We start from the raw sequence: 26,158 nt of genomic DNA, 5'->3' as shown, positions 1-26,158 counted from the left end.
ACAGAGACAGAGAAAGACAGAGAGAGAGACAGAGAGACAGAGAGACAGAGACAGAGAGAGATAGAGAGAGACACAGAGAGAGAGAGACAGAGGGAGAGACAGAGACAGAGAGACAGAGACAGAGAGAGACAGAGACAGAAAGACAGAGACAGAGAGACAGATAGAGACAGAGAGACAGAGAGAGACAGAAAGACAGAGAGAGACAGACAGAGAGACAGAGAGAGAAGGGAAAAAGGAAAGATTTCAAACCAGTGCCTAGATAAGAGTGACAAGAAGTGGCTTTTTTGTAGTGTCCTAATCAGTGACCAGAAAAACGAAGGATGATTTCAGGACTATCCCTTTGCACCCATAATGCATATCCTGTGGCCCCAGGGCCACCAAAATAAAGGTGATTTACCGAAAATGTACTGGGCCTGGAATTTTATAAGTAAAAGCCCTCTAGTTATGTGAAATGACATCACCTCAGAGCCCTGGGCTCCCAATTCTATTAACAGGAAGGAAACAGACCCACTGCTCTTTAAAAGCAGCTTCCTCTTTGCTCTATTAATTTCAGAGATTAAGCAAGCCACTCCTCTGGAGGCATAGCAGAGCAGCCTAACAGCCATTCCGTCTGCTGTAACTCCTGCTAGCCGATTCTCGAGATTTGGGTGATGTGTGGGCCTCGCGTCTCAAGTCAATAAGAGAGACTGTTGTCAAAAGCTTCCAGCTTCTCTTGTTTTTATAACTATGGTGGACCTTTGAAGTACAGTGAAGGTCCCTAAACTGGTTTCAGAATCTGGGCCACAGACTCTTTCTAAAGGAGGCAAGTGGAAATATGTCAGATTAGCCTTTAAAAGGATGCCAGGACCAAAGACATTTATTGAATGGGAATCCCTTTTTGTACCCTGCCCTTCGAATCCCTGCTCTCAGTCATACTGAGAAAATCAGCCTAACCAACATACATTTCTTGGAATTCTGACACCCGCTCTATATTAGGGAAAAAGAGCTTCCTTCCTTCCTGCTCTGCTTCAGAGTGTGGTGGTGGAGTAAATAGCCCTGAAAGGGGTGGGGCAGAGACCTGTATTTTAGGTCCAGTTCTGCCCTATCTCTGAGACCTTGGACAAGTCATGGGATCATAGGATTTAGATCTAGGACAGATCTTAGAGATCACCTAGTTCAAAGCTTTCATTTTCCTGAGACCTGAGGGGAATGAATTTGTCTAAGGTCACACAGAGACTAAGTGGCAAGAGCTGGCATTTGAACCCAGGTCCTCTGGCATCAACTCTAGTTCTCTTCTCACTGTTAAATACTACCCTCTCTTTTCTCTGAGGCTGAATTTTCTCATTCATAAAATGGAAGAATTAGACTAGAGAGTCGCTAAAGTCCTTTCCATTTTTAACACTCTGCCTCAATGAATGACCACAGATTATGGCAAATGCCCAATGACATTTACTAACACGATAACCACTGCCTGTTTCTCCAAAACTCCAACCACATTATTTGCATTCAAGTTTATGATCAGAAACATCCAGCAAGGTCTCTCCTCTACCCCACAGCTCACTGTTGGGATATTCCTTGGTCCTTCTGGGTTCTGAGAGGATTTCTGAACACGGTAGAGTAGAAGACAGTGTACCTGCTTCCCTTTTCCTTAACAATTATTATTTTCTCAAACTCAAACACTGTCAAAACTCTCATTTTATTCTAGATTCTCAAAGGTTTTTTTCCCAAGCTGTGAAGCAAACACTAGAATAAGGACCTCAATGGAAGCAAAATCTATATATGTATATCTATCCTTCACATATGAATACTTTCCTGAGGAAAGTATTAGTTTTGTGCTTGTTTTTCTTTTTAATTATGAATACAGTTTTGTGACATTCTGGGCCTACGGAGACACAATTCTGAACTGCCTAGATAGGGTGAGGGGCACAATTTCTGGCCACAGAACAGAATAAAATGGGTGAGGGCACATGGAGTATTGTTAAGAGCACAGAGGTGGGAATCAGGAAATCTAGGCCCTGCTCCCAGCTCTACCAGAGATCGTGTGACCTTTTCTCTCTGGGCCTTAGTTTCCCCTTCTTTAAAATGAGGGGGTTGGGTTAGATGGCCTCTAAGATCTCTTTCTTTCTTTTTTGCTTTTGGGAGGGCAGTTGGGAGATCTTTTTATTTCTGATACTTTCTGACTACTGTTCATCCTAGGAATACTCCCTTACCCTGGCTTTGTTAGGCCCATGTGCTAACCAGCTACAGATAAGCACACACTTGAGAGGAGAAATATAGTTTATGAAGGGGATCACAAACACTTTACATAAGTTGACATGAAACAGAGCAACAGAAGGTTGGCCACCAGGGAATTAATTTTTTTTAGCCATGTCAGTTTATAAAGACCTTTTACTAACTCGTGGAGAGGTTGGGATCTATGCCAGTAGAAGGAGCTGATTAAAAAAAAGGCAAAGATCAAGGACTCTGTCCTGGTTCCTCTTCTCTTCTTGGTGATCTCATCGGTTTCCATATGTTCAATCATCATCTCTATGAAGATAATTCCAAAATCTATAAATCCGACCCTCATCTCCCTCCTGAGCTCTCAACCTGTATCACCTGTTGGGCATTTCCATCTGGATATCCCATTGGCAACTCAAGATCAACATGTGCAAAATGGAACTTATCACCTCCCCTTTTCCACCTCTAAACCTGACTCTTCCTCCAAACTTCCCTTTTTCTCTTTCTTTACCTTGCCAGTTAACTTGGGTCCAAAACATCTATTATCTTTGACTCTTTCCTCTTCCTCACTCACCCACCTTCCCTTCATATCCAATGAGTCACCACGTCTTCTCAAGTCTACCTCCACAGCATCTCTTCTAGAAGTCCAGTCCTCTCCCTTCTATCCTCTGCACAGTGTGCAATATGTTCCAGGACCTTCAGTGGGCCCTGGTTTCTCCAGGATAAAATACAAACTTCTAAAACTTGGCCTTTAAAGTCCTCCACAAACTGCCTCCAAACTCCTTTTCCAGATTGATTGCAAATGGCTCCCCTTCACTCTACATTCCAGTCAAAAAGGCCTACTTGTGGTTCCTCAAAGTCTCCTGCCTCCCTGCCTTTATACTGCCTCCTCATCTCCACCTCTTATAATCCTTAGCTTCATTCAAGGCTCAGGTCATTAGCTTTCAACAGGAAGTCTTTTCTGATCCCCCTTTTCCTCCTAAAATGATCATGTATGCACTTAGCTGTTCATATGTTGCATCCCCCAGTGAAATGGAAACTCTTTGGTGGGAAAGACTATTTTTCATTTGGTCTCTGTATCCCTAGTGTCTAGCACAATGCCTTGTATATAGTACCTACTTAATGAATACTGATTGCTTTGGTTTGGATGGAAAACATGGGATTGGAACTGGATGATATTTTTTTTTTACCAAGACACAGATTCATAAAGCAGAAACACTTTCTTCCTATAAAATTCTTTTGGGACTGAGTTTCCAGGATACAGACCTCAGGCTATAGAACCTGTACAGATAAAATAATTGACCAATTCTAACTTTTTCACAAGCTGCATTAGCCTCTAGAGAATTTACCCCTAGAAACAACCTCTGTCCTAGCATCAACACTTTCTGCTTGCTAGTGCTAACTCTGGTTGCCGGGACTCTGGACCCCTAAACCCATTGCCTGCTAGATGTAGGATATGTGCCAGATCCCTCATAGGTTAGCTGGACTATTTGGCCTACCTTTGTGTACATACCCCTTTCTACCCATCCCTACCCCCCACAGTAGTCCTATCATTACATTATATAATTATATAAATTACCCATGATCTGACCTGATGGGAGAGGGTGAGGAAGAAAGGAGAGAAGATAGAGAGGAAAGGAACAAGAAAAGAGAAGTGACGGACATGGAAAGAAAATCTTAACAATGTTTTTAGGGATGCACCAATGTCGCAGGTTGCCTCCCCTTCGCCCACAAAAGAAAATGATAGAATGCTAGGGAAGAAAGGAACCTTAAAACTTCTCTATGCCAACCCCTTCCACATGTAAGAATTCCTATGGAAACCTCTTTGATAGGTGCTTATCTAGCCCAGTTGTGTTAGCTTTGGTGTAAGGACTAAGAGGAACGAGATGCAACAGAATCAGACAGAATTGGGATGAATGTGGGGTCCTCTTCTGATGCTCCCATCCTGTGTTAGAATAGGGCACCCTGGAGCCTCGAATGCTATGTTTGTGTAATTCAAGCTCAAGCAGGTCCTACAATAGCCTGGAAATCTTTCAAGTACAGGCCTGATCATGGAGTGTCATGGTACATGAGGATAAGCCAAGCTAAGGTCGACTACAGAGTGATAGCAGCTCACAAAGACCTTCTTCTTAACCAGAGAGGAACTGTGGACTATTTAGCAGAAGCAGAATTTGCACCAACAAAATTATAAGTAGATTCAGCCCAGTGATCTAGCTTTTTGGGATCTTGACTCTTCCATCCAACCTGCTACTTATCCTTTCTAGCTTTTTGCCAGCCATACATTTGATAGGCCTTTATCAAAGGCTTTGATATAAATCATGACCAGTGTAGGGTCAAGTACTAAGAATTATAAGAACTCTTGCTAAGAGTTATACTCATTAATCAGCTCATAAGGACATATGTATATTTTTCCAACTCTCCCCACCTGGCCATACAACTTTTTCTCTACACAGAAGAGAATATAACAACATCCCTAAGTCATACCCAATCAAGGGAATAAGCAACCCTAGAGGAAGGCAGTCATTATGATTTGCATATTAGGTCTATTGATAACTAAGTCTACAGAGATGGGAAATGTAAGTGAGAAACTGTGAGGGACAGCAATTTCAGTGTGGGCCAGGAACCCACACTGCAAGGATCTGTCTGCAAGGATCCTTCAAGGAGAACCACAGGCTGCCTGAAAACTCAGATTATAAAGGATATTTTCCAGTACACACTCCCCAAAGAACATTTTAAAGAACTCCATCTGTAACAAAGCTTATAATGATCAAGGTAAAAGCAGCAAACATTACTCAAGCTTAAGATCTAGGAATTTGGAAACATTTGAGAGAGTGTGTAGGAAGCCCAAAGATTTGACTTCTTCATGCCAATGTTCTGACTCAGTGAGCTTTCAGTGAAATAGTCTTTGGTCAAAATCCCATTACCTCTCAGCTCCGTCACCTACCTTATTCACCAGGCTTGGCTCCAAGTGACTTGGTTATTTCCAATGAGGAGAAATATTTGCCATGACTAGGGACATCTAAAAGAATGTGAGGAGGCTCCTCTAAAAACACCGTTCCCAAAGAAGAATCCCAGAGAATGGTTTGAGAAATGGGAATACCTGTGGAATAAGCATGCAGCCCTCCAAGGAGCTCAACAAATAGGTGCAAAATGGAACAGATCTGCAGGCACTTCTGGAGTGATCTGATTCAACTAGACAAAGACTTATCGAGCACCTACTAGGTGCTAGGTGCTTGAGATAAGAAAAGCTCTGTTCTCATAACGAACACTTAGAAAAGGGAACATGGAGTACAGCACTCAATTTGGAGTTAGAAGGCTTGGTCTTGAATGCAGGTTCTGCCACTTAATACCTGTGTGACCTTGGCCAAATGATTCTCTGGGCCTCCTTTTCTTCTTTATGTGTAAAATGACAGGGTTGGACTAGATATTCCGCCTTGACAGTCTATGATTTTCTAAGTCTAGACGCATGAGTCCTGTCCTGAATGCCACAAGGAACACTGGGCATTTACAATAAAACCCGAGACTCCTGCAGACTCTCTGGAATGAGACACTGAAAGGCTCCAAAGTGGAGCATCAAAGGGCAGAGAAACTGGCCAAGTCTATCGTCAGAGAACATTTCAGTGCTTGGGAATTCATAACCCATTGTGCAATATTTCTGTGCATCAAAGAGAAATGCTTTGCAACCATTTGCAAGAGATACAAGGCATCTAATTATAGTATTGTGCTAAGAAATATGTCAACTTCCCCAAACATCATATGTAGATTTACAAAGTCAATTGTAAAAGCATCAACTGCAGCACTTGCCACTTAATCTAAGCCAGGGCCAGAACAACACTCCATTTGCAGAAAGAAATAGGAAGGGCTTTCAACCTCTGGAGAGAATAAAAGGTTGAGCAGTCCCTTGCCTCAGTGACTGCCCTGCTTTGCAATGTGACCTCACTAGGTCTTTTTTTCTCTCTTTAACTGCTGACACTGTGAAGCTGTTGACCTTTCACCAGTGACCTGTGTAATCAATAAACAACTCACAAAGTCTTTCTATGGAGCTGCCCCAAGCCCCAGTTTGTCCTCTTTTGTGCCCCACCAACTGCCATTTCATCTGAACTTTCCCCCCAGATTCCTGTTTTGGGGTGAGTGGCCTTCATGCATTGCCATATAGCTTAAAACCCTACACACCTGTGTCATCTTCCATTTGGCTACATGTCAAAATTGCCAAGGCTTCCAAGCCAAGGCAAGAGTTGGGTAGTTTGAAGCAGCTTGTTCTTAAGACAGAATCCTGATTCAAGGAACCAATACTTGTAGAAATCAACATTACAAGCAAAAGCAAAGTGTTTTTCAAGTTGGCCACTTCCTGAAAACTCACTCAACCTTAAGTGGGCAATGGACAGCTGCTTATGGCTGCCCTTTCGGAGAAGTGAGAGAGATGTTCTCCGCCACTTTGGGAGGCCAAAAGAGGACAAGAGCCCAAAATGAAGATGACAGCAGTGGAGAAAATACCAACCTTGTCACACAGGCCCTTATGACAAAACTGGATTCAGGCTGTCTATACTGCTGGGGCATTGGGCCATTTCAAAATCTTTTTTTTTTTAATGTTCATTGGTTTTCTCTAGTACCATGCAATCTGCCCTCTACCATAAAAGAATCTCATACAATTTGAAAAGCTAAAAACAATTAGAGTTCCTGAATCTCCAGGTAATCAAGAAGTAGAATAACAGGGTTAAAAGTGATTGTATATCTAATGGATCAGAATAAAAATCTAAAATCAAATCCTAAACTTTGAGATTTTTTCAGATTTAGAAAAAGAGTATCACAAACCTGAACTGAGAGACCAAGAAAATGAAGGTTGTTAGGATCGGTCTGGCTGGGCTTCAAGGGTCTCAGACCACTCGCCACAGGTCAGCAAACACACATTTTTAGGTCTGGCAAGGATATAAAAGCACTTGGAGCACCCTGGAGAAAAGGGGCATCTAAATTGAGTTAGAATTGCTTACTGCCATCGATATTCCTGTTCAATTGGACTCTCTACTTCCCTACCTCCTAAACCAATCAATTTCCATTCGCATTCACCTGGGCGAAATGGAAGTAAACCCACAAGTTCCTACTTTTTCCAACCCTTCCAGTTCCTAGCCCTAACTTGGATATTGCTCCAGAAAACACACACAAAAAGAGGGATTTTGAGGTGATTTATTCCTGCTGGCCCCATACTTCCTATACTGGCTCCCCTGGACGTACTGGGGTAGGGAAAGCAATTGGTTTTGTTGACAGTTTCAGCAAACCATCATCCTTTGCGGGAGGTACAACTAGCTCTCTAACCCCAGGGATGACAGGAGAACCCCAAATTGTGTGAAATGGTTAAAAAATGGTTAGCAACCAACATTGGCATTCAGAAGGACAAGGTAGAGGAGAGACCCAGTGCATATAGCATAGAACCTTGGACCAGTAGTAGACCTGGGGTCTACTACTAGCTGTGTGACCTTGGGCAAGTGCCTTCCCCTCTCTGTGTTTTCACCTATAGAATGAGGGTGTGGACTAGATGACCTTTTCAAGCTCTGACAGTCCAGCTTTCTGACAATTTAAAGGTTTCTTAGAATGGATATCTACCCATTTTTACATAATTCCAAATGGGATTATTGCCTAACCTAATTAGAAAATGTGACATCCTGGTAGTGACTGCTTGAAAAAATGTACCCAAATGTGGAAAGATCACAGGATTTGAAGTTAGAGGACCTGGGTTCAAATCTTGACTCTGGTTCTTCAGTTTCCTCATTTATAAAATGATAGAGTTCAACTGGGGGGTCGTAAGGTCCCTTCCACCTCTATGTATGACTCTATAACCATCTTAGATTCCCTGTCTATCAAGCTAAAGGTTGGGGAAGTCACTGAAGACCAACTGAACAGATAAACCACTCAGATTCTTAAATACCAATTTAGAGAAGTGTTAGCTTTGGATCTTTTTTTTTGTCTTTTTGGAGGGGGGAAGGCAGGGCAATTGGGGTTAAGTGACTTGCCCAAGGTCACACAGCTAGTAAATATTAAGAGTCTGAGGCCACATTTGAACTCAGGTCCTCCTGACTCCAGGGCCAGTGCTGTAATCACTGCACCACCTAACTGCCCCTAGCTTTGGATCTTAATCTAAAGGCCTCACATTTGTATGGCACTTAAGTACTTTCACACCTGCCCCCCCCCTCACTATTACCATTAAGTCCTCATAACAACTCTGAAAAGATAGAACCAGAGACTTCAAGTTGGAAAGAAACCTTATCTATAAGGAAACTGAGGCTCATAGAAAAGTGCCTTACCCAGGATCACACACATAGGAAGTGGGAGAAATAGGATTTGAACTCAGGACCTCTGACTCCAGATCTAGTATTTTCTTTCCACCGCAGCATGCTTCCCATGTTATACATGTAGATGGAGAAACTGGGACCCATGATTAAGTAATTTGTCCGAGGTCACACAGGGAATCAGTGGCACAGTAGAAACAAACTTGGGTCTTCCACCTCCTTGGCCAGGAAGAGTCCTTCTTACAGGGTGACCTGATTAAGGAACATTTTGAGGTTTGCACCATATCTGTCTCTTAGCCTTATGTGTTCATTACCTTTCCAACAAAACAAGATTGTATCAATAGGAAAAGTTACCCAATGAAGTAGTTTTGTTTTTGGTTTGGTTTTTTTAAGTGTGGTTTTTAAAAACAGACAGAAACATTGACTTTGGGGAGCGATAAGAACAGGGAGGGAGGAGCTAAAATGACCAAGGCAAAAGTACCGCCTTCGTTAAAAACCCCTGAAAAAGTCTTCCTGGGTTTATTTCGTCTTTGCAAATTCATTTCACAGATCTCAGTGGGTTTCTAATAACAAAAATCCATCCTGAGAATGCTACTTCATAACAGTAATAACTCACATTAAGGTTCACAAAGCACTTTATATACAGCATGTCATTTGATCCTCAGGACAACTCTGTAAAGTGCCATTTCACAAATGAGAAACTGAGGCTCATAGAGATTGGTGACTTACCCTTTGGTCACATAGCTACTAGTGTCAGAGGTGAAATTTGAACTTAGGTCTTCCTGACTCCAAGACCAACAGTCTTCTGGCCTTTAGACCTTTTCTAGCAACTTGCTTTTATGCCTGAACAAATTCTCTCAAGTCTTAGAAATGCAAATTATTTGCAATGTTATTCCATAAATGAGATCAAGTCAGTGTGGTTGCTACCAACGGTTTTGCAGGATACAATTTCATTTGTATCCGTTTGCCTCTTCGTTCCCAATTGGCTAGACTGGCCCTGCTTTAGAAAGAGAAAAGAACAGGCAGATATAGCTACACATTTCTGAAGTGGGTCCAGAAAATTTTCTTTGAGAACTCATTCAATGAAAGTGTACAAACAGGCATTAAAAGAGGAATGTCATTTCATAAAGAGCTACTCAACTCTATGTTGGGACAAACATAACCCAAATGCAATGCGGACATTGAGCTTTAGGCTCCAAAAGGAGATGGAAGGGAAAGCTAACACTAATATTTTTATTAGACAATCCTGTTTGGGAGCAGACGCCAATTTCCGCATTCAAAACTATGAATGTGGATTCTCATGGCCCGCTTTCAACATACTGTTAACCTATTTAGCAAGCAACCAGCTATGCATTTCTGGGCTATACTGGAAGAAGACAGAAAAACAGAAGGCTTAATAAACCCTGGCCATTAGTGTCAGACTAAATCACTTGACCCCACAGCTCAAAAATACTCAGCCCATAAACCCCAAATGCTAATAAGACAGACATCTTTCCTCAATCCAGGCAGTCTCTTTTCCCTGAGTCCTAAAGAACACAGGCTGGGGCCTCATTGTAAATGCATGTGTCATTAGGCACGCCTCACTGGGGCTCCTGATATTTCAATAAAGAAGGAGGAGGAGGGAGCTAGTTTAAGAAAAGTGGCCCAAGTCTTGCTTCAGGCCTGTTCTGTGTCAGGTCGCTGCTCCTGTTTGCTTGTGCTAAGCTAAGCTTCAGTTAACAAAGTGAACTTGAGACGTTCTCAAGTGTATGTGAACTGCTGTGTATCATCACTCCTGGATGCTAGTCTGTCTACTTAGGCTGACCTCTTCTACACTGTCAGGTAAGCTATTTCGAAGCAGGAAAAAAAAAGTCACAATCAGGATCCGAACTCCCTCCACACACCTTCAGTGGCACTGTTGGCTCAGATTTCTTGAAAGATAAATATTTAACTTCAGATTTTCAATCAAACACAAACATATTTCTGGGGTTGAAGATTAAACCTGCTTGAGCTAAGAAAAAGCAATATCAGTGCTGTGTGCTTCTCGGAGATAGTGTGAGATCTTGGAAATGTGCTGGGACATGCCACAACGCCTAGGTTTGAATCCTGAATGTATATGGACTGCCTGGGTGAATCTGAATAAGGCCTTTCCCTGCTCTGGGCCTTGTTTTCTGGATCTCTAAAATGAAGGGGTTGGACTATGTGGTCTCTGAGGTCCCTTGGGGCTCTGACACTCTACAATCCTATGACTCACTCGACTGATTTCAGAGCTACAGACTCTCAGAAGTTTTACCCACTGTTTTCCTTCTGTCATATACCCAGATGACTAGGAATAAGGGCATATCCGTAGAAAGCTCCTAGGGCAAAATTCTACAGGAATTCACCCACTGAGTCAATCATTGTCATTCCTTCATTCTGCCTGTGTCTCTCCTACCCTGACGATTTTGTTCTTTATGCCTCTATCACTTTCTATTTGTCCATGTAGCTCAGGGCTGTAGAGTGGGTGTAATAAAAGAGGTGATCTGCACACAATGTGCTTCAGTTCAGTTCAGGGACAGTCAAATCCCCTCAGCTGGCTAACTTTGCCATATCCAAACTAGAAAGTCCTGATACATCTTTGCCTTTAAAATGGTAGCAAAATCTCTGGAGGTTTATGAAATTCATTTCATATTCATTTAAGAGACCCATCATGTTATCCAATTGTATCTTGGCTGGCTTTCACTTGGGCATTGGAAGTTATAGGATTCTACGTTCTGTGTCTGAGACTCCGCTAGCCGTTAAAATATAGCCCGGCTCTCAAATGATTATGGGCTTATGCTCAAGACTCAGGCTAAAGCCAAACAAAGTACTAGAGCTCAGCTGTGCAGGAGGAATTTGTGCTGTCAACATGTCCTATTGTAGGAGCTTACTGCTATAGTCAACCAAATCTTTCTGAGCACCCTCACTGAGCTGTGCAACTGAGGTACAAAAAAAAATCTGATCAGCCTGGCCCTGCTTGCCAGCAAATTATCTTTCCTGTCATCCACTTGACTGGTAAAGTCATAATAAGGAGGTGACCCTAAATATGAATGGGAAGGCAGAAAAGTCTACAAGACTAGTCTAAGATAATGCTATGAAAACTTAGGTCCATAGGGATATGGAAAAAGACTCCAGGACCAGTAGATTTAAAGACTGAGGAGCACTGAGACTTTAAATGACCTTCAGCCTCAACCAAGATGGCACAAAAGGACAAATTTATTTTGAGGAGCTCCTAGAGGGGAAGGGGAAGATGAAGTTAAAGCAGTTTTAAGAGAAGGTTCTAGCACGAATCTAGAACAAGAAGCTTAAAATCGAGGGCAGGAGTGAGATATGCCTGAAAAGGAGAGTTGAGTTAGAATGAGCGAGACCCAAGAATGCTTTGAAATGTCAGAAATGAAGCGACAGCCACATGGCAACATACGGTGGAAGACTGGATTGATGGAGTGGGACAGTCTTGAGGAGGTACCGGGGGAGAGAAGAGCTTGAGGTGTTAGTTTTAAGCAACTGGAAGCAAGTTCTTGATTGGTAAGGTGGAAGATCAGGATACTAGAAAGGCTGTGAAGGCGATAGATAATGATGGAACAGAGGGGAGAAGTCAGGAGACCTGGGAGGTTCTCTCAATAGCTATAATGGACACTTTTCCTTAAACCTGTGTGTTGTGTTGTGTTAATGATGTTAGGTATGGAAATTCAAAACTCCTTTATGTGTGTTGTGTACTTGTGTCAGATACCAAGACACAGAACCCAATTGCTACCGTTTTCATGGAGTTAAAAGAAGAAACCACATAGGGACATCAATTTGGTGCCAAATGAAGTTTTGTCTCTCATTGAAAGTCTATGTTGCCACCAAGAACGTATCCCGCTTTTTCAGACATGTTTTAGTGTGCTTTTAAAGCTCTTGACTTTTCATAAGGTTCTGAATCATACGATTTTAATGACTGACTTTATCTTCACATCATTTTTTGGGTCAAATTTAGGGATTTACAAAGCAAACAAGCCAGTTAAACAAAGCTAATTACATTCACCAGCGACATCCTTGCTTTTCCCCCTCAGTGCCCGGTGATTTCGGCTCCTGGTGCTCTGATAGCTGCTGACAGCTTGCTGGGACAGAAGAAGGAAGTAGGTCAGAGTAAGCCAGGGTCAGCAACAGAGAATCCCATTAGACAGGCTTAGAGGGCAATCCTGAAATCGAGGAAGTGTGTGATGTAGTGACAACGTCCCAGACACATAACAGCCAGCCTCGGGACAGCCTCCGGCAGAACTTGTACATTTATCGGCAAGTCATTATAATGACCCCAGATAGAGCTTCTCCAGTTGGTTTGTGATTCCTAAGAGGTTCTGCAGAAACCAAATGACAAAAATGGACTTGCAGTTAGCAAGATTATTACAGACCATAGGCAATATACCACGAGCTACTCTTGCAATGTGACCCTCTAGCTTACAATGCAGGCCTAGTTTCTAGGGGGAAGGGGGAGCAATCTCTTAATATCTGCAAAACATGGCTGGGGATTGGGGAGGAGGGGTGAGGGGAGGGAGGGAGAGGGGCAGCTATTCAGTTCAATTCAATAAACATTCATTAAGGGCCTACTATGTGCAAGACATTGGGGCTATAAGGCAAAAATGAAATCGTACCTCTCCTCATGGGCTATCATTCATTTTTTTAAAAAAACAAACCAAACCAGTGACAGTATACAAAGGAATAGATAAAAATGGAACTCTTTCAGTCGAGATTTCTGTCAATGTGAGTCATTTTAGAAATCTAGACAGACTGGGGTTTCAGGCCCCCTGTGCTCAGCAGGGTCCAATTCCTCCAAGGAGGCTGTGGCATTTCCACCTTTAAATGGGAATAGTGGTCCTGGCAATAAAGTCTTTGACACCTCTAAGACAGTCTATGTAATTGCATTAGCATTAACAAGGTCCAAAATGTTGATTCCTTCTGGGGGAAAGGATGACATAAAACAAAAGGCATAACCAACTTCCAAATCGGGAAAAAAAAATAATCTGGGGGAATGATGTTGGAATAGAAAAAATCCCCACCCCCAGAAGGTTTAAGAAAATGTCTTTCTCACATCAAAGCATATACCCTTGGAGCAGACATTGACAAGGAAACCCATAATTTTCATAGGACTTTTTAGCGGAAACTCCCGCACAACCGAGAATCTAACTTAAATTTCAGTCTCAAAAAGATTGGCTCCTTTCATTGTTTTACTGTATTCTATTTCTTCATAGAAAGAAATGGGAATGAAGCATTCCCTCCTGTTATCTGCTTGTTTATGTAATGCCCTCCAAAGAACCTTTAGGTCGATGAGAGCTGCAAACCAAGCAGCCTAAATTTATACTGGATTTGCTGGGTTGGAAGGAAGGGAAAGCCCTGAAACTCAGCTCTCTGGGGGTGCCTGGGCTAGGGCTTCCAAGACATATGGTTCAAGTTGCTCTGACAATCATACCCATCAAACTATTTCTATCTCAATTACAGGGAGCAATTTCTCTGGATTGAAAAGTGTTCATTTTTGCAAGTTTGTAGCTCAGATTGAAATAGGACATTTTGTAGGGGGAAAAAACTGGTGTGGTACCTTGGGCTTAGGGTTAATGAGATCTGGAGTTCAAACTTTGACTGTCACTGGGCAACCTCTGGCAAGTCATGAACCTTACTATAGACAGATTGACCCCATATATTGACAGCATTCATTGGAAGCTACCATGAATACAAACACGACCAAAAGGGTATCATTATTGTTGGGGGGCTTGAAGGACATGCAGATAGTCACTTCATTAGGAGAGCACAAATCAACCAATGTTTCAGAAATCAAGGTGTTTAGACTAGGAAAGTGGTTTGGATTATTTTGGAATGTTCATTTTATTTCCTGTACTTGCAAAAGCCAAATCACAACTTGGCAGGGCCCAGAACATCCCTCCCCTTGTCCTTGGAGGAGAATAACAATTGTAAGTCAGGTATTCATAGAACTCTCTGCTTTTCTCTTCAAAGTCCTTTACAAACATTCAATAATCAATTCATGAAAAGCCTTCCATAGTCTCCAAGCTACTTTCCAGCCTCGTCTCCCATCATTCCCCTTCTAGGGCTATGAGATGCAGCTCAAGTGAACTGCTCATGCTTTCCCAATTTTGTTCTGTGTGCAGAGTCTTTCATTTCTGTGCCTGGAAGGGACTTCCCCTACATGCCACCCCATGTCATTCCTCTTGGTTTTTTCAAGGTGCAGCTTGGATGCCACCTTCTCCAGGAAGCCTTCCATGATCCCCTCCTTTCCTAATTTCCAGCATACCCATTCTAACCCTCTTGCACTTGTCTCATTGGAACTTGCATTATGCTCATTTCTATTAAGGCCTTATTCCATACCTCCCCCCACCTCAAATGAGATTATACATATGACCTTGGGCAAATTACTAGACCTCATTTTTTTTTCACCTGTAAAGTAGGAACACTAGATGGTAAAGGAGCCTGAGATCATGCCTTCTGCGTATCAGCTGAAGGAAATGGGACATAGAGAAGAGAAGATTCAGAGTACAAGATAGCTGTCTTGAAGAATTTGAAGGGCTAGCATGTATAAAAGGGATTAGACTTTTTTTGCTTTGTCCCAGAGGGCATATCTAGGAACAGTGAGTATCATTTTCAAAGAAGCAAATTTCTACTTGAAGTAAAGACAGTTAGGTATATACTGTAGTGGATAGAATTCCAGGCCTGGAGTGAGGAAGATTCATCTTCATGAGCTCAAATCCAGCCTCAGACACTTACTAGCTATGTGACCCTGGGCAAGTCACTTCCCCCTGTTTGCCTCAGTTTCCTCATCTGTAAAATGAGCTGGAGAAGAAAATGGCAAACCTCTGCAGTATCCTTGCCAAGAAAATTCCAAATGAGGTCACGGAGAGTCAGACACGACTGAACAACAAGAGAAGTGAACTGGGATCCTGTGGGAAGGAGGTAAGTTCCTCCACCATGAAGGTCTCCAGCAGAATCTGGATGATGACTTGCCTTTCGAATGTTGTAGCAGGGATAATCTGGCACATGATGGATAAAGTCCCTTCAACTTAGAAATTCTGAGATTTTGGGACTAGCCATCTCTAAGACACCTCGGACTCAGCTACAGATTGATAATTCCATGGCTGTATTATTTTTTTCCTCCTTTTCCAAAGCAGGCTTGTTAAAGTGTTAAAATTTGGCAATGTCCCCAAGTGAGGGGTGGCGAGGGTATCTGCATTAGGTTCAAACCCGAAGGAAGGAGTACAATTCTAGGTTTCACTCAAGGGCTAACGAGTTAGGGTTAGTCCCATGATTACTGCCGTTCTAACATCCAGCTTTGAGTTTGGCTTTCCTGAGTCTGTCTACCCACCAACATACACAGTAGCCCAAGCCAGTATGTGCTATTGAAGCCAAACAGCCTACCCACCTCCAGGTGAGCAGGCAATAAGCATTTCTCCAAGACATCTAGCTGATGAAAAGGCAAAGTTAAAAATACATCGAACAAACTAGAGCAAGTACTACACAGTTCCTTTGGCCGCAGGGAGAAAAAAGCAGCTCTCCTACAGTCCTCAAATCTAAAACTGATTGTACACATTCGATAAAAATCAATATCATCTGCAAGTAACCGAACACTCCAAAGACAAACTGTCTGATGGCTCAGAGGACCCTCTACCATGGCTCTCATTCCTTGACCAGAATGTTTTTCATAGTCTTGCCTAAGTTATTTCACTTAATGCCACCATGAAACTTCCTTTTCCCATTATCTATGACCACAAAAGGACCATATTTCAAAGTTTCAGGGCAACCTATGTCAATGGGTTAGTGATGCAACCTCCACAGAGCATTTCCCAAATTGGGTTATGTGCCCCGTGAAAAGGGGTTCCATGAGAACCCACCATCGTAGGCAACATTCTCTGCTGGAAAAGACTAACTATCCCGTGATATACCAACACTAGGTATTATATGCGATGATCTTTTGCTATTTTTTTTGCTCCAAAGGACCCCTGCCCTACCCCACCCCACTCCAGCCCGCCCCACCCTACCCCCTGCGCTTTGTGTAGCTCCAGATTTCCTCCCACTAGAATTCCTGGGCTCCGCAGATATTTTTCAAGCCCCAAAGTCTTCTTCAGCTGACAATCTCTCTAAGGTCCCTTCCAACTCTGAAGCTTAGCTCCTATGATAAAGAGTTCTGAGAAGTCCTGGGGAAAAGCACCTTGTCAAAGTCAGTGCTCCCAATCAGGTGACTGTCTTCTCCTCAAGCTTTCAGATGTTCCTTGGTACCTGCCTTCCCACTGAAGAGGAAGAAAGAGGATCAAAAACCTGGTTTTGAAGTAGCTTATTCATGATAATCAAGTTGCAGAGTCCACTGGCTTTCTCCTTTCTTTTTGTCTTTCGAGTAAGAATTTCACGCCCAACTGCCTCCAAGTTTCATGGTTCAAATTTAGCCTGCCAATTAATTGCTAAGGCCAAGTGGAATCCATGGTAGCCAGAAAGTTCCTCACCTAAAGCTGGGATCACTATAAGACTGGAGAGCTAGGCCCAATTCTCAGAGATAAGGGGGCAGGGAAACTCCACAAAACTGTGTTAAGATATTTATAGATGGATGAACCCATCCAGCAGCAAGATCCAATTTGTTTGAATCACAAAGATTGCTTCCCCTGCCTCACCCCCCAAATCAAACTACTTTTGATAGTGCTCTCAGATGTAGTAGGGGCTCCTGCAAGCAGCAGAGGAAATAGCAAAAAGCCACAATTGTGCAACACCGGGACTCTCCCATGGGGGGTTACTACTGCTTGCCTAGCCTGTCTCCCAGGGTTGCTGTGAAGAAACTGCTCTGTAAACCATAAAACACTTGAAGAGGGGGAGGGAGTTGTCATCAGTATTCTGAAGGAGCAGGAACAGGGCATGATAGAAAAAGAGTAAAAAGCAGCAAACACCTAAATGCTATGTTCTGTGGGTCATCAGCAAACCCAAGGAAGGTGGGCATCTATGCATGCTCTACTAAGTCTGGGAAACAGAACAGTATGATGGGGAGAACACTGCAGACCTGGAGCTCACATTCCGGCTAAGCCACTAGCTAGTTGCAGGACCCTGGGCAAGTCACTTCTCCATTCTAGACCTCAGTTTCCCTATCTGCACAATGTGGACTACATGTTCTCTAAGGGTCCTTCCAGCTCTAAATATATATACTCCTGCACCTATGATTCATAAAAACGAGGGAAAAAATGTTTTAATAGTACCTTAGAAAACTACTTCACTGAGCAAAGACAGGTCCACTTCCCTTCACCAGTTCAGGCTAGGAGAACTGCTCACCAGGATAGAAAGGTATGGCAAATTGTCTTGAGGATCCCAAAATAAACAGTTAATTCCCACTTGGAACTATGTGTAATGAGCCTTTTGATTGCTAATAAGGGAGGCCAGCCTGGAGAATCTCCACCTACCCTCTTTTCCCCTCCCCAAAAACTACCGTGGTCATTTCTTATCTCTGGAGGCCCAGATCCCTCTAGTGAAGGCCAGTCCCATAGCACCAACTGCCTTTTATATGTTTCTGAGCCAATGCCGGGAGGCATCTCAAACTCAACTGGTCCAGGGCAGACAGAGCTTGTGGTCTTTCTTCTAAAGCCCACCCCCTCTTCAGAACTGACTATTCAGAATCTACTGAGAGCAAGGTCATCTTCCCAGTTTCCTAGCTTCCCAACCTCAAGTCATCTTCAATGTCTCACTAGCCTTTTCCCCACAGATCTAAGCATTTTCCAAATCTGGCAGTTACCATTTTGACCTTCACAGCATCTCTCATTGCCAATCCCTTCTCTCTGCACACACAGCCACTACCCTGATGGAGGCCCTTTCACCAGGACTACAGCAATGGTGGCCTAAGTGTTCTTGTCATCTTCTCTCTCCTCATTTTGGCCCATGGTCTGTACCGCTGCCAAAGTGATTTTCCTAGTCAACCATCCAACCAAACAGTATGTGTTAAGCACCTACTATGTTCCAGCCAGGCATTGACCTAGGCAGCAGGGATAAAAATGCAATAGATGAAAAAGATCTCTCTATACAAAACCCCAAACCAACCCTACATTCTAACAAGGGAGACAAATACATATATAAGAATGTGCAGAATAAATATTAATAAATACAGATTAGTTCAATACAAGGTGACTTGAGAAGAAGGGTACAAGTAGGTGAGGGGAATCAGGACTGTATAAGACGGTGCTTGAACTGTGTCTTAAGGAAAGAGAAAGCTTCGGAGTGGTAGCAGTGAAGAGAGAGGTCATTCCAGGCATGGCACGTCTTGGGGGACAAAGGCACAGAGAGCCAAGAGGCAGTGTCGAGTATGAGGAAACTCAGCTGTGTTGCAGTGTGGGGGAGGGGGACTAATGCCCAATGAGGCTGGAAAGATATCTTGGAGTCATGTTGTAAAGGGCTTTAAAAGCTAAGCAGAGGCATTTTATATGTGATTGTAGAAGCAATAAGGAGGAGCCACTGGACTTGAAGCAAGTAAGAAAATGATAAGGTCAGACCTTTGCTTAAGGAAAATCATTTGGGCATCTGTGTGGAAGATGGGCTGGGGGTGAGGAGGTCATTGCCATAGTCCAGGTGAGAGGTGATGAGGGCCTGAACTAGGTGCCTCATTCCTAGAATGGATTCCCTTCTCACCTCTATCTCTTGGAATCCCTGGGTTACTTCAAAGTTCAGTCCAGTTACTACTGCTCTCCTTCCCAAACCACCTTGTCTGCATTCTGTATCTATCTTGTATCTGCATATCTAGCTCCTAATTAGAATGGAAGCTCCTTGAGGGGAGGGACTATTGAATCCCCAGTTCTTAGCACAGTGCTCAGCCCACTGTACTCACTTAACAGATGTTTGTTGATTGATTTCCATAGGATTGCCAGGCCAGGCTTCCGTCAGCTAAAACCTAACGTGACTGGAAATGGCTATGGGCACTCCAGAATTCTTTCACAGTGACATGGTTTGAAACCACATGACTAAGTCTTTAGAGGAAGATGACTATGAAGAAACTTTTTGAAATAAAAAAGCAATGAAAAGGATGGAAAGATAGATAGAGAATGAAGGAGGGAAGAGAGGCTGTCAGAATGTAGCAGAGGCCAACCTCAACTCCAGAATTCTGCTGAGATGCAGAAGGCAACCTTCCCGGATCTGCAGTGACCCAATCAACACAAAGAGGACCCTCGGTGTTGGCTACTGCTGGCCATCAGGGGCACACAATATAGAAATCCTAGGGTTAGAGCTGGAAGGGATCTTGAAGGCCAGCTAGTCCAACCCCCTTATTTGAACGATGGGGAAACTGAGGCTCAGAGAGGAGCACACGGGGCTTAAGTGGCAGAAGTGGGATTCGAACCCCAGGTCCTCTGATTCCAAAGTCAGCACCCTTTCCGCCACCCATCCTGCATCTCTAGTTAGGACTCCAGAAATAAACATTAGCTCAAAAGCAAATAAAAGTTCCTGCTTGGCTCCAGTAAATCCTCTTTGAACAAGAGGGGTCTAGAATGGCTACATGTTATTTGATGGGAAAATATGGCTGAATAGGGCTGGGATAAGGAGGAGGACAGCACACAGGAATTCCTTTCTCCCCCGCCCCAAGGCAATCTTCTCAGGCAGAGGCCTGACCTTCAATGTTAAAACTTTATCCTCTCTGAGGAATACAAAGGCTTTTATTCCAGCCAAAATGCAAATAACCCTGAGAGGGGAACAGCTTTAAGCTGGCTAAAATAATTTCTACCTTCCTGTGACAGAAGGATCTGCTAGAGCTCTTTTGATAGCAAAAGGGACTGACTGTATCCTTTTGAAAAATATCAACCTTAGACAGGGCCCTTCCAAGGCTAGGGGTACCCAGCATCACTACAGAGAGGCATTCCCAGGCTGCTCCAAAAGGCAGAAAGCAATGCAGGCTGATGAAAAAGAATTCTGAAGAAGAGTTAGGAGAGCCATAGTCTACTAATGCCTTTGCTACTGACTTTCTGTGTGACCTTGGGCAAGTCACAGTTTCCTGGAGGTTATCTTTCTGAAGCGCCTTCCAGCTCTGATGTTATCTGAATCGCTACATCATTGGAAAACTTGCCATTTCTCAGAGCCTCCCATGTAATGACCAGTACCTCCAGAAAGATCAATAGTGGGGGCCAAGGTGTGGTACAGATGGTTGAGTGCAGTGGGTGCTGCTCTAAAGGAAGTAATACACAGTCCTCTTTCTTCTTGCTTCCTGTGCCTATATAGCTGTCCATATGGAGAGTGGGTCAATCTACCTTACATCACATCTCTGTTTTTTTTTTTGGCAAGGCAATCAAGGTGAAGTGACTTGCCCAGGGTCTCACAGCCAGTAAGTGCCAAGTGTCTGAGGTAGGATTTGAACTCAGGTTCTCCTGACTCCAGGGTCAGTGCTCTATACAATGTGCCACTTAGCTGCCCTGACATCTCTATTTTTAATACTAGAGGTGCTAGTATTACAACTAGAGTTGTAAAGTTACAGTATTGGAGTCAGACGAGACCTTAGAGATCACCTAATTTATTTTACAGATGAGGAAACTGAGGCCCAGAGAGGGCAAGTGACTTGCCCACAGTCACAGAGATAGTGAGTAGCAGAACCCACATTTGAACTTGGGTCTTTTAGACTGAATCCAGTGTTCTTTCCACTATGCCAAGAATGCTTAAGCACATGGATGGAAGAATAACAAGACAAGTTGGGGTGTGTAGTGGATAGAAAGCTGGGCTTGGAGTTAGGAAGTTGTGCTGGCAATCAGTAAACTGTCCAAGGGGTTTTCTTAGCAAAAACACTAGAGTAGTTTGCCATTTCCTTCTCCAGTGGCTCTAGTGGATCCATTTTGTCAGGCAATCAGAGGTTAAGTTCACACAGCTAGGAAGTATCTGAGGCTGGATTTGAACTTGGGTCTTCCTGAAGCAAGGTCCAGTTTTCTATCTACTGAGCTGCCTCTGAGGTCAGGAAGACCTGAGTGCAAATCCAGCAGCAACTTACTAGCAGTGTGACCCTGGGCAAAACATTTAACCTATTTACCTCAGTTTCCTCAACTGTAAAGTGGTAGGTAGGTAATAGTACCTCCCTCTCAGGGTTGTTGTGAGGATCAGATGAGATAAAATATGTAAAGCACTTAGCACAGAGCCTGGCACATAGTAAGTAATATATAAATGTTAGCCATGGTTATCATCATCATTCTTATTCATTTATAAACCACTCCCTTGGTAGAAGGACTCCAAAGCTTAGTGGTCAGGAGTTAGCTGGCCTCATTCACTAGATCCCCTCAGGGTAATAGCCAGTTCCACCTGCTAGGGGAAGGAAAGCCATATGGCCTTGGCTTGCAACAAGGAGAGGTTCAGGCATAGGAAAAAGTCAAAGCCCAGAAAAGCAAGACACTTAAAAAACCAAAATGGGTTCAGGAGCACTCTTCTGGCCATTACTTATGCTTGCTTAAGAAAAGACTAAAAGTCCTTTTTTTCCCTCTCCTAAGTCTCTTAGAACAGCAGAGAAATTAGTAGGAGAATCATTTATATTTTGAGTGTGATTTTGAAAAAAAAAGTGGGCCAAGTCATTTCATTTCTCTCTCTTGCTGCTATATGAGATAGTGCATTTCCTGTCCCTGGAAGTGATCAAGCAGAGGTCAGATGAGTGGCTTGCAGGGATGGATTCATGCTTCAAGCAAGGGCTGCATTACATGACATCAATTGTTTCTAGATTAGAGAGGCTAAGATTCTAATTTTAAACAACAATCTGTCCCATCTCACGATCTAGAACTTTTGGAGCAAGAAAGTGAGGCTGGGTCTATGATAGGCTAAGAACTCATTCCTGAAATCCATAAAAGGAGGGTCTCAAATTAGACAATCACTAACACCCTCGCCAACTCTATAGTGATGAAAAGATCAAAGTCACTCATTGGCCCTCTTAACAAGCAAAGTCCAGGGATAGGCAAGGAGTGGTATGGACCCCCCCATCACTCCAGGAAGGCTAATCTGAATTATTCACACGGTTTGAAAAAACCTGATTGACACAAGCTGGAATGGCCATAGGCCTTATTTCCCTAAGAAATAACCCCATTGAATCAAAGGCATAAAAATGATTATTTCCTGCCCCTTTGGGTATAGTCTATAATTTCTCTTTGGGTGAGTTACTCTCTGATTTTAGAAGCAGAATGACAAAGCTGGAAGGGCCAATCAACTCATTTTGCAGAAGGAAACAGTGAGGTGTGTTGACTTTCTCTTCCTCATCAGCAAATGAAATGTCTAGGATGGTTATTTAAGTGTTTTGGGCTCTTTGTGAAGGGCTTTGAGATGCTGAGAGAAAAGTCCCTAAATAAGGGGGTAAACTGGAGGACAGGGGATGGACTGGGGCTCGGAGTCCCTCCCAAAAGGGCTTCTGGAAGGCATCCTAGCAGCTAAGAGAGATCATTTGGGCTTGGGGTGGCAAAGACACTGGTTGGGTGGGTGACTTTTATGACATGACAGTTTTTCTGTTTCAGGAGGAATTCGGCTCTGGCTTACCATCAGTCAAGTCTCTGCCTTTTTCCTCACTTAGCTGCCCAGAAGACATTGCAAAGGAAAGGAAGAAAATGGGGACAGTAGGACAACTGAAGAGACTAGAAAAATGATCAGCCTGATGCTCCCTCAGTGACAGAGCTGTAGGCCAAGTTTTAGTTATCAACCATGTTTTTTCTAGTATGCATGAATCCCTGCAACTGTTATCAAGGGTTCTTGTTTCTGGAGTGGCTCCAACATGGTTGACTATCAACTTTGTGAAGCCAGAGTCCTTGAGGCAGGCCATTTTCCCAGCCAAATGAAAAAGTTATCAAGAGGATGATACAAAGCAACAGCCTACTCCCTTCAAAACCCCACTCCCTTATTTGTTCATGCACTCTTCCCTCCTTTATGTTTTTTGTTTTTTCCTTGCCCCAAAATCTAGCTTCCATATAAACTACAAATGTGTCAATTCTTGTGAGCCATTCCTATAATGTTTATCTTGGATCAGATCATTATGGACAAGTACTATTTTATTGCAACACACACAATTTTCTTAGACTGTTGCCCTCTGTTAAGATCCCTTTTTAATTATTTCTGAGAATGGCAAAGATGTTACCACCTTGCATGTGAGCTATGTGCCTATAGACCTTTGAGTAGTACAGTTGATCAATAATATTAGAGACTTGTTAGTAAAAAGAGTTTCAAGTCTGGTGTGAATTAAGGATCTACTTGAGTTTCTGTAACTTTCACAAATAAGACATTTCAAAGTAGCCTCTCTGGACTGCAATCTTATCCCTCCAATTAAAGTCCCTGAAGTCTTAATACCCAACAGCAATCCTTTTATATGACTCTTTAAAAAGGCAACTTGGAATTCTAAAAGTTCTGTTGGTGAAATAACCTGCCAATTCATCTATTATCATCAAGTTTTTAAAATGTGAATGCTACCATAAAAAGTCGGTCATTGGGTGATTAATTATTTTGGCCACAGCAAACTATGAAATAGACAAACCCATGAGGCTATCTTCAGTCCTGTAGGGCTTTACACTGTGATAGGGGTGGAGTGGTAGCCCAGGGGACAGAGGCTACCATCAGATGGCTCTTAGACCATTGGCAGACAAATTTAAAGGGGAATACCCTCACTATGGGATCCTTTGACACAGCCCTGGAGGAACCAGACATTGTTCATATTGACATTCTGGGAATTGCAAAGGCAGAGAAGGTGAGGAGGGGTTTTTTGGTGAACGTGGCAAGCCAGCCAATGAGCCAGGGTTTCTGATAGAGAGCTGCTGACATCGTCCACTTGATGTGGAGGGTCAAAGCTGGCCCATTGTCCTATCAGACTGGGGAGCTTTAAGAGTTGAGAAGCCTTTACAAATTCACTGGATTTCTATCCCATATTCTAGACTGAATCTTTATATTAGTAAATCATCACCAACCAGAGGCATACTCAGCTTGAGTAGCTTCCATATAAACTACAAATGTGTCGTGGAATTATCTTTTCTGCTGGTCTCTTAAATTAAGCTGCCAGTAATAACAGTTCTTGATTACTGGCACTAAAAGAGTAGGGGCAAGACTAATATAAAAGAGAGATAAGAATGTAATAAGTACTTTCTCTATCTTTTCTGCTGATCTCTGAAATTAAGTTGCCAATAATATCAGATCTTCATTACCTGCACTTAAAGGACTAGAGGCAAGACTAATATAAAAGAGAAAGAATAATATAATACCTACTTTCGCTACTATGGTTTTACAATGTAATTGCTTATCCCTACACCTCCAAGTTGTCTTTGTAACTAACCCCAATTTACTTGATCTAAACAATGTTTAGTTTTTTAAAAAGTGATCTGAGTTATGCCATTGACACTGTATGACCTCAGATAAGTCACTTACTTTCTTCACATCTTTAAATTCAGATGTGGGTGTGTGTGTGTGGAAAATGTGGGAAGTTATTAGACTAGATTGCTAAGGTATCTGCCAGCTCTAATAGCCTAGGAATCTATGATGCTTTCTATATACAAAAACTCTAGAAAACCAAAAGGAAAACTTGGGAGACCAATCATATTAAAATAAAAGCTGACATTTGAAAGTTTGCAAAACATTTGACATAAATCATTTCACTTGATATACATGCCCATAAATAACCAGTAAGCCTTCGGGTGGGATTTGAGCCCTGGTCTTCCTTGAAGCCAAGAACAAATACTTTCCATGGCACCATACATGTCGTAATATCGAAAGTCCACACAGTATGAAATTCCCACCCTGCACAAATCAATTCAATTCTTATTACAGCTAAAAGAAGATAGTATCTTTGAGACAACCGTTGGATATCAATGGTCCTTTCTAAAACACAGCTTTGCTATGGTGCCCAGTGCCACTGGTTTTTTCAAGAGTAGATGGGTCAACATACAACAGGATTTGTTTGGAAGGAAGTCTTGTTTAATTACATTACTCCTAAGTCCTGGAGCATGGCCTCAACTTCCTTTTAATATGCATGACCATAGGAGGTACCAAGTAAGCACAGAGTCATCTGTAACCAACCCTCTGTCAGTAAACAGTGCCAAAAGCCCTTGTCCCTTTAGGATGAGAAGACGATTAGGCAGACAGTTTTGTTTGGGGCTGGATGGCCAAAATAACCAATGGAAGGAATCACTTTTTTCTTTCACTGTTGCCATTTTGTCTCCACAAAAACCAATGTTTTTCTTCAGAGGCAGCATATAAATGCTGGGTTTGGAGTTAAGATTGGGTTGGAATCCTAGTTTGAACTAGCCATATGACCCTGGGCAAGTCTCTTCATCTCTGGCCGCTCTATAAAATGGGCAGTGATACTCAGGACTCACCATACTCAGAGTGTCATGGGAATGCTATGGGCTTCTGATTTGCAATATTTCAGCTTCAATTAATTAGACAGCTGAAAGGACCTTTGAACTTCTGTGATCAGAGCATCAGAGAGAATCAGAGCTCAGAGAGCTAGGAGGGACCTCGGAGGCCACAAGTTCAATACCCTCATTTTACAGAAGAGAAAACTGAGGCTCAGGCAGATTAAGAAAGTTGCCCACATTTTACAGAAGTGCAAATAGACATGGAAATGGGAGCAGTAGGCCCAGAGCCACAGAGTCAGGCTGGACTAGTGTGATAGTAATGGAATATAAAGATTCCCCTGTATTGGCTTGGTTTTCAAATTGATTGTGTTAAAACCCAGAGCTTGTTAATCCCACCTGTGGGATGGA

The 26,158-nt window shown here is 42.8% G+C and overlaps 1 protein-coding gene across 5 annotated transcripts in view; it reads right to left on the bottom strand.

The window, feature by feature from the left end:
* MAMLD1 (mastermind like domain containing 1) overlaps window positions 1-26,158 on the bottom strand; it is a 126,631-nt gene that overhangs the window by 83,775 nt on the left and 16,698 nt on the right. The window contains exons 2-3 of one of the 5 annotated variants that reach the window (XR_011163349.1): window positions 12,493-12,811; window positions 7,377-9,477 (exon numbers count right to left, since the gene is read on the bottom strand). The exons of 2 other annotated variants lie outside the window; for them this stretch is intronic. Coding sequence is in view for 2 of the 3 variants with exons in the window: in XM_069063025.1 (XP_068919126.1) it covers window positions 12,493-12,507 (15 nt within the window). In the remaining variant the exon portion in view is untranslated. Of the gene's footprint in view, window positions 1-7,376; window positions 9,478-12,492; window positions 12,812-26,158 lie in introns of those variants that run through there. 2 more of the 5 variants (XM_069063025.1, XM_069063026.1) reach the window with 2 other exon arrangements.

This window comes from Petaurus breviceps, unplaced genomic scaffold, assembly GCF_028583685.1.
Source record: "Petaurus breviceps papuanus isolate PSGF00001 unplaced genomic scaffold, PetGlider_PUasm1.0 90535, whole genome shotgun sequence".
Classification (NCBI taxonomy): Eukaryota; Metazoa; Chordata; class Mammalia; order Diprotodontia; family Petauridae; genus Petaurus; species Petaurus breviceps.
The sequence above is the reverse complement of the archived record's forward strand: the minus strand, read 5'-3'. Positions and strand labels throughout refer to the sequence as shown.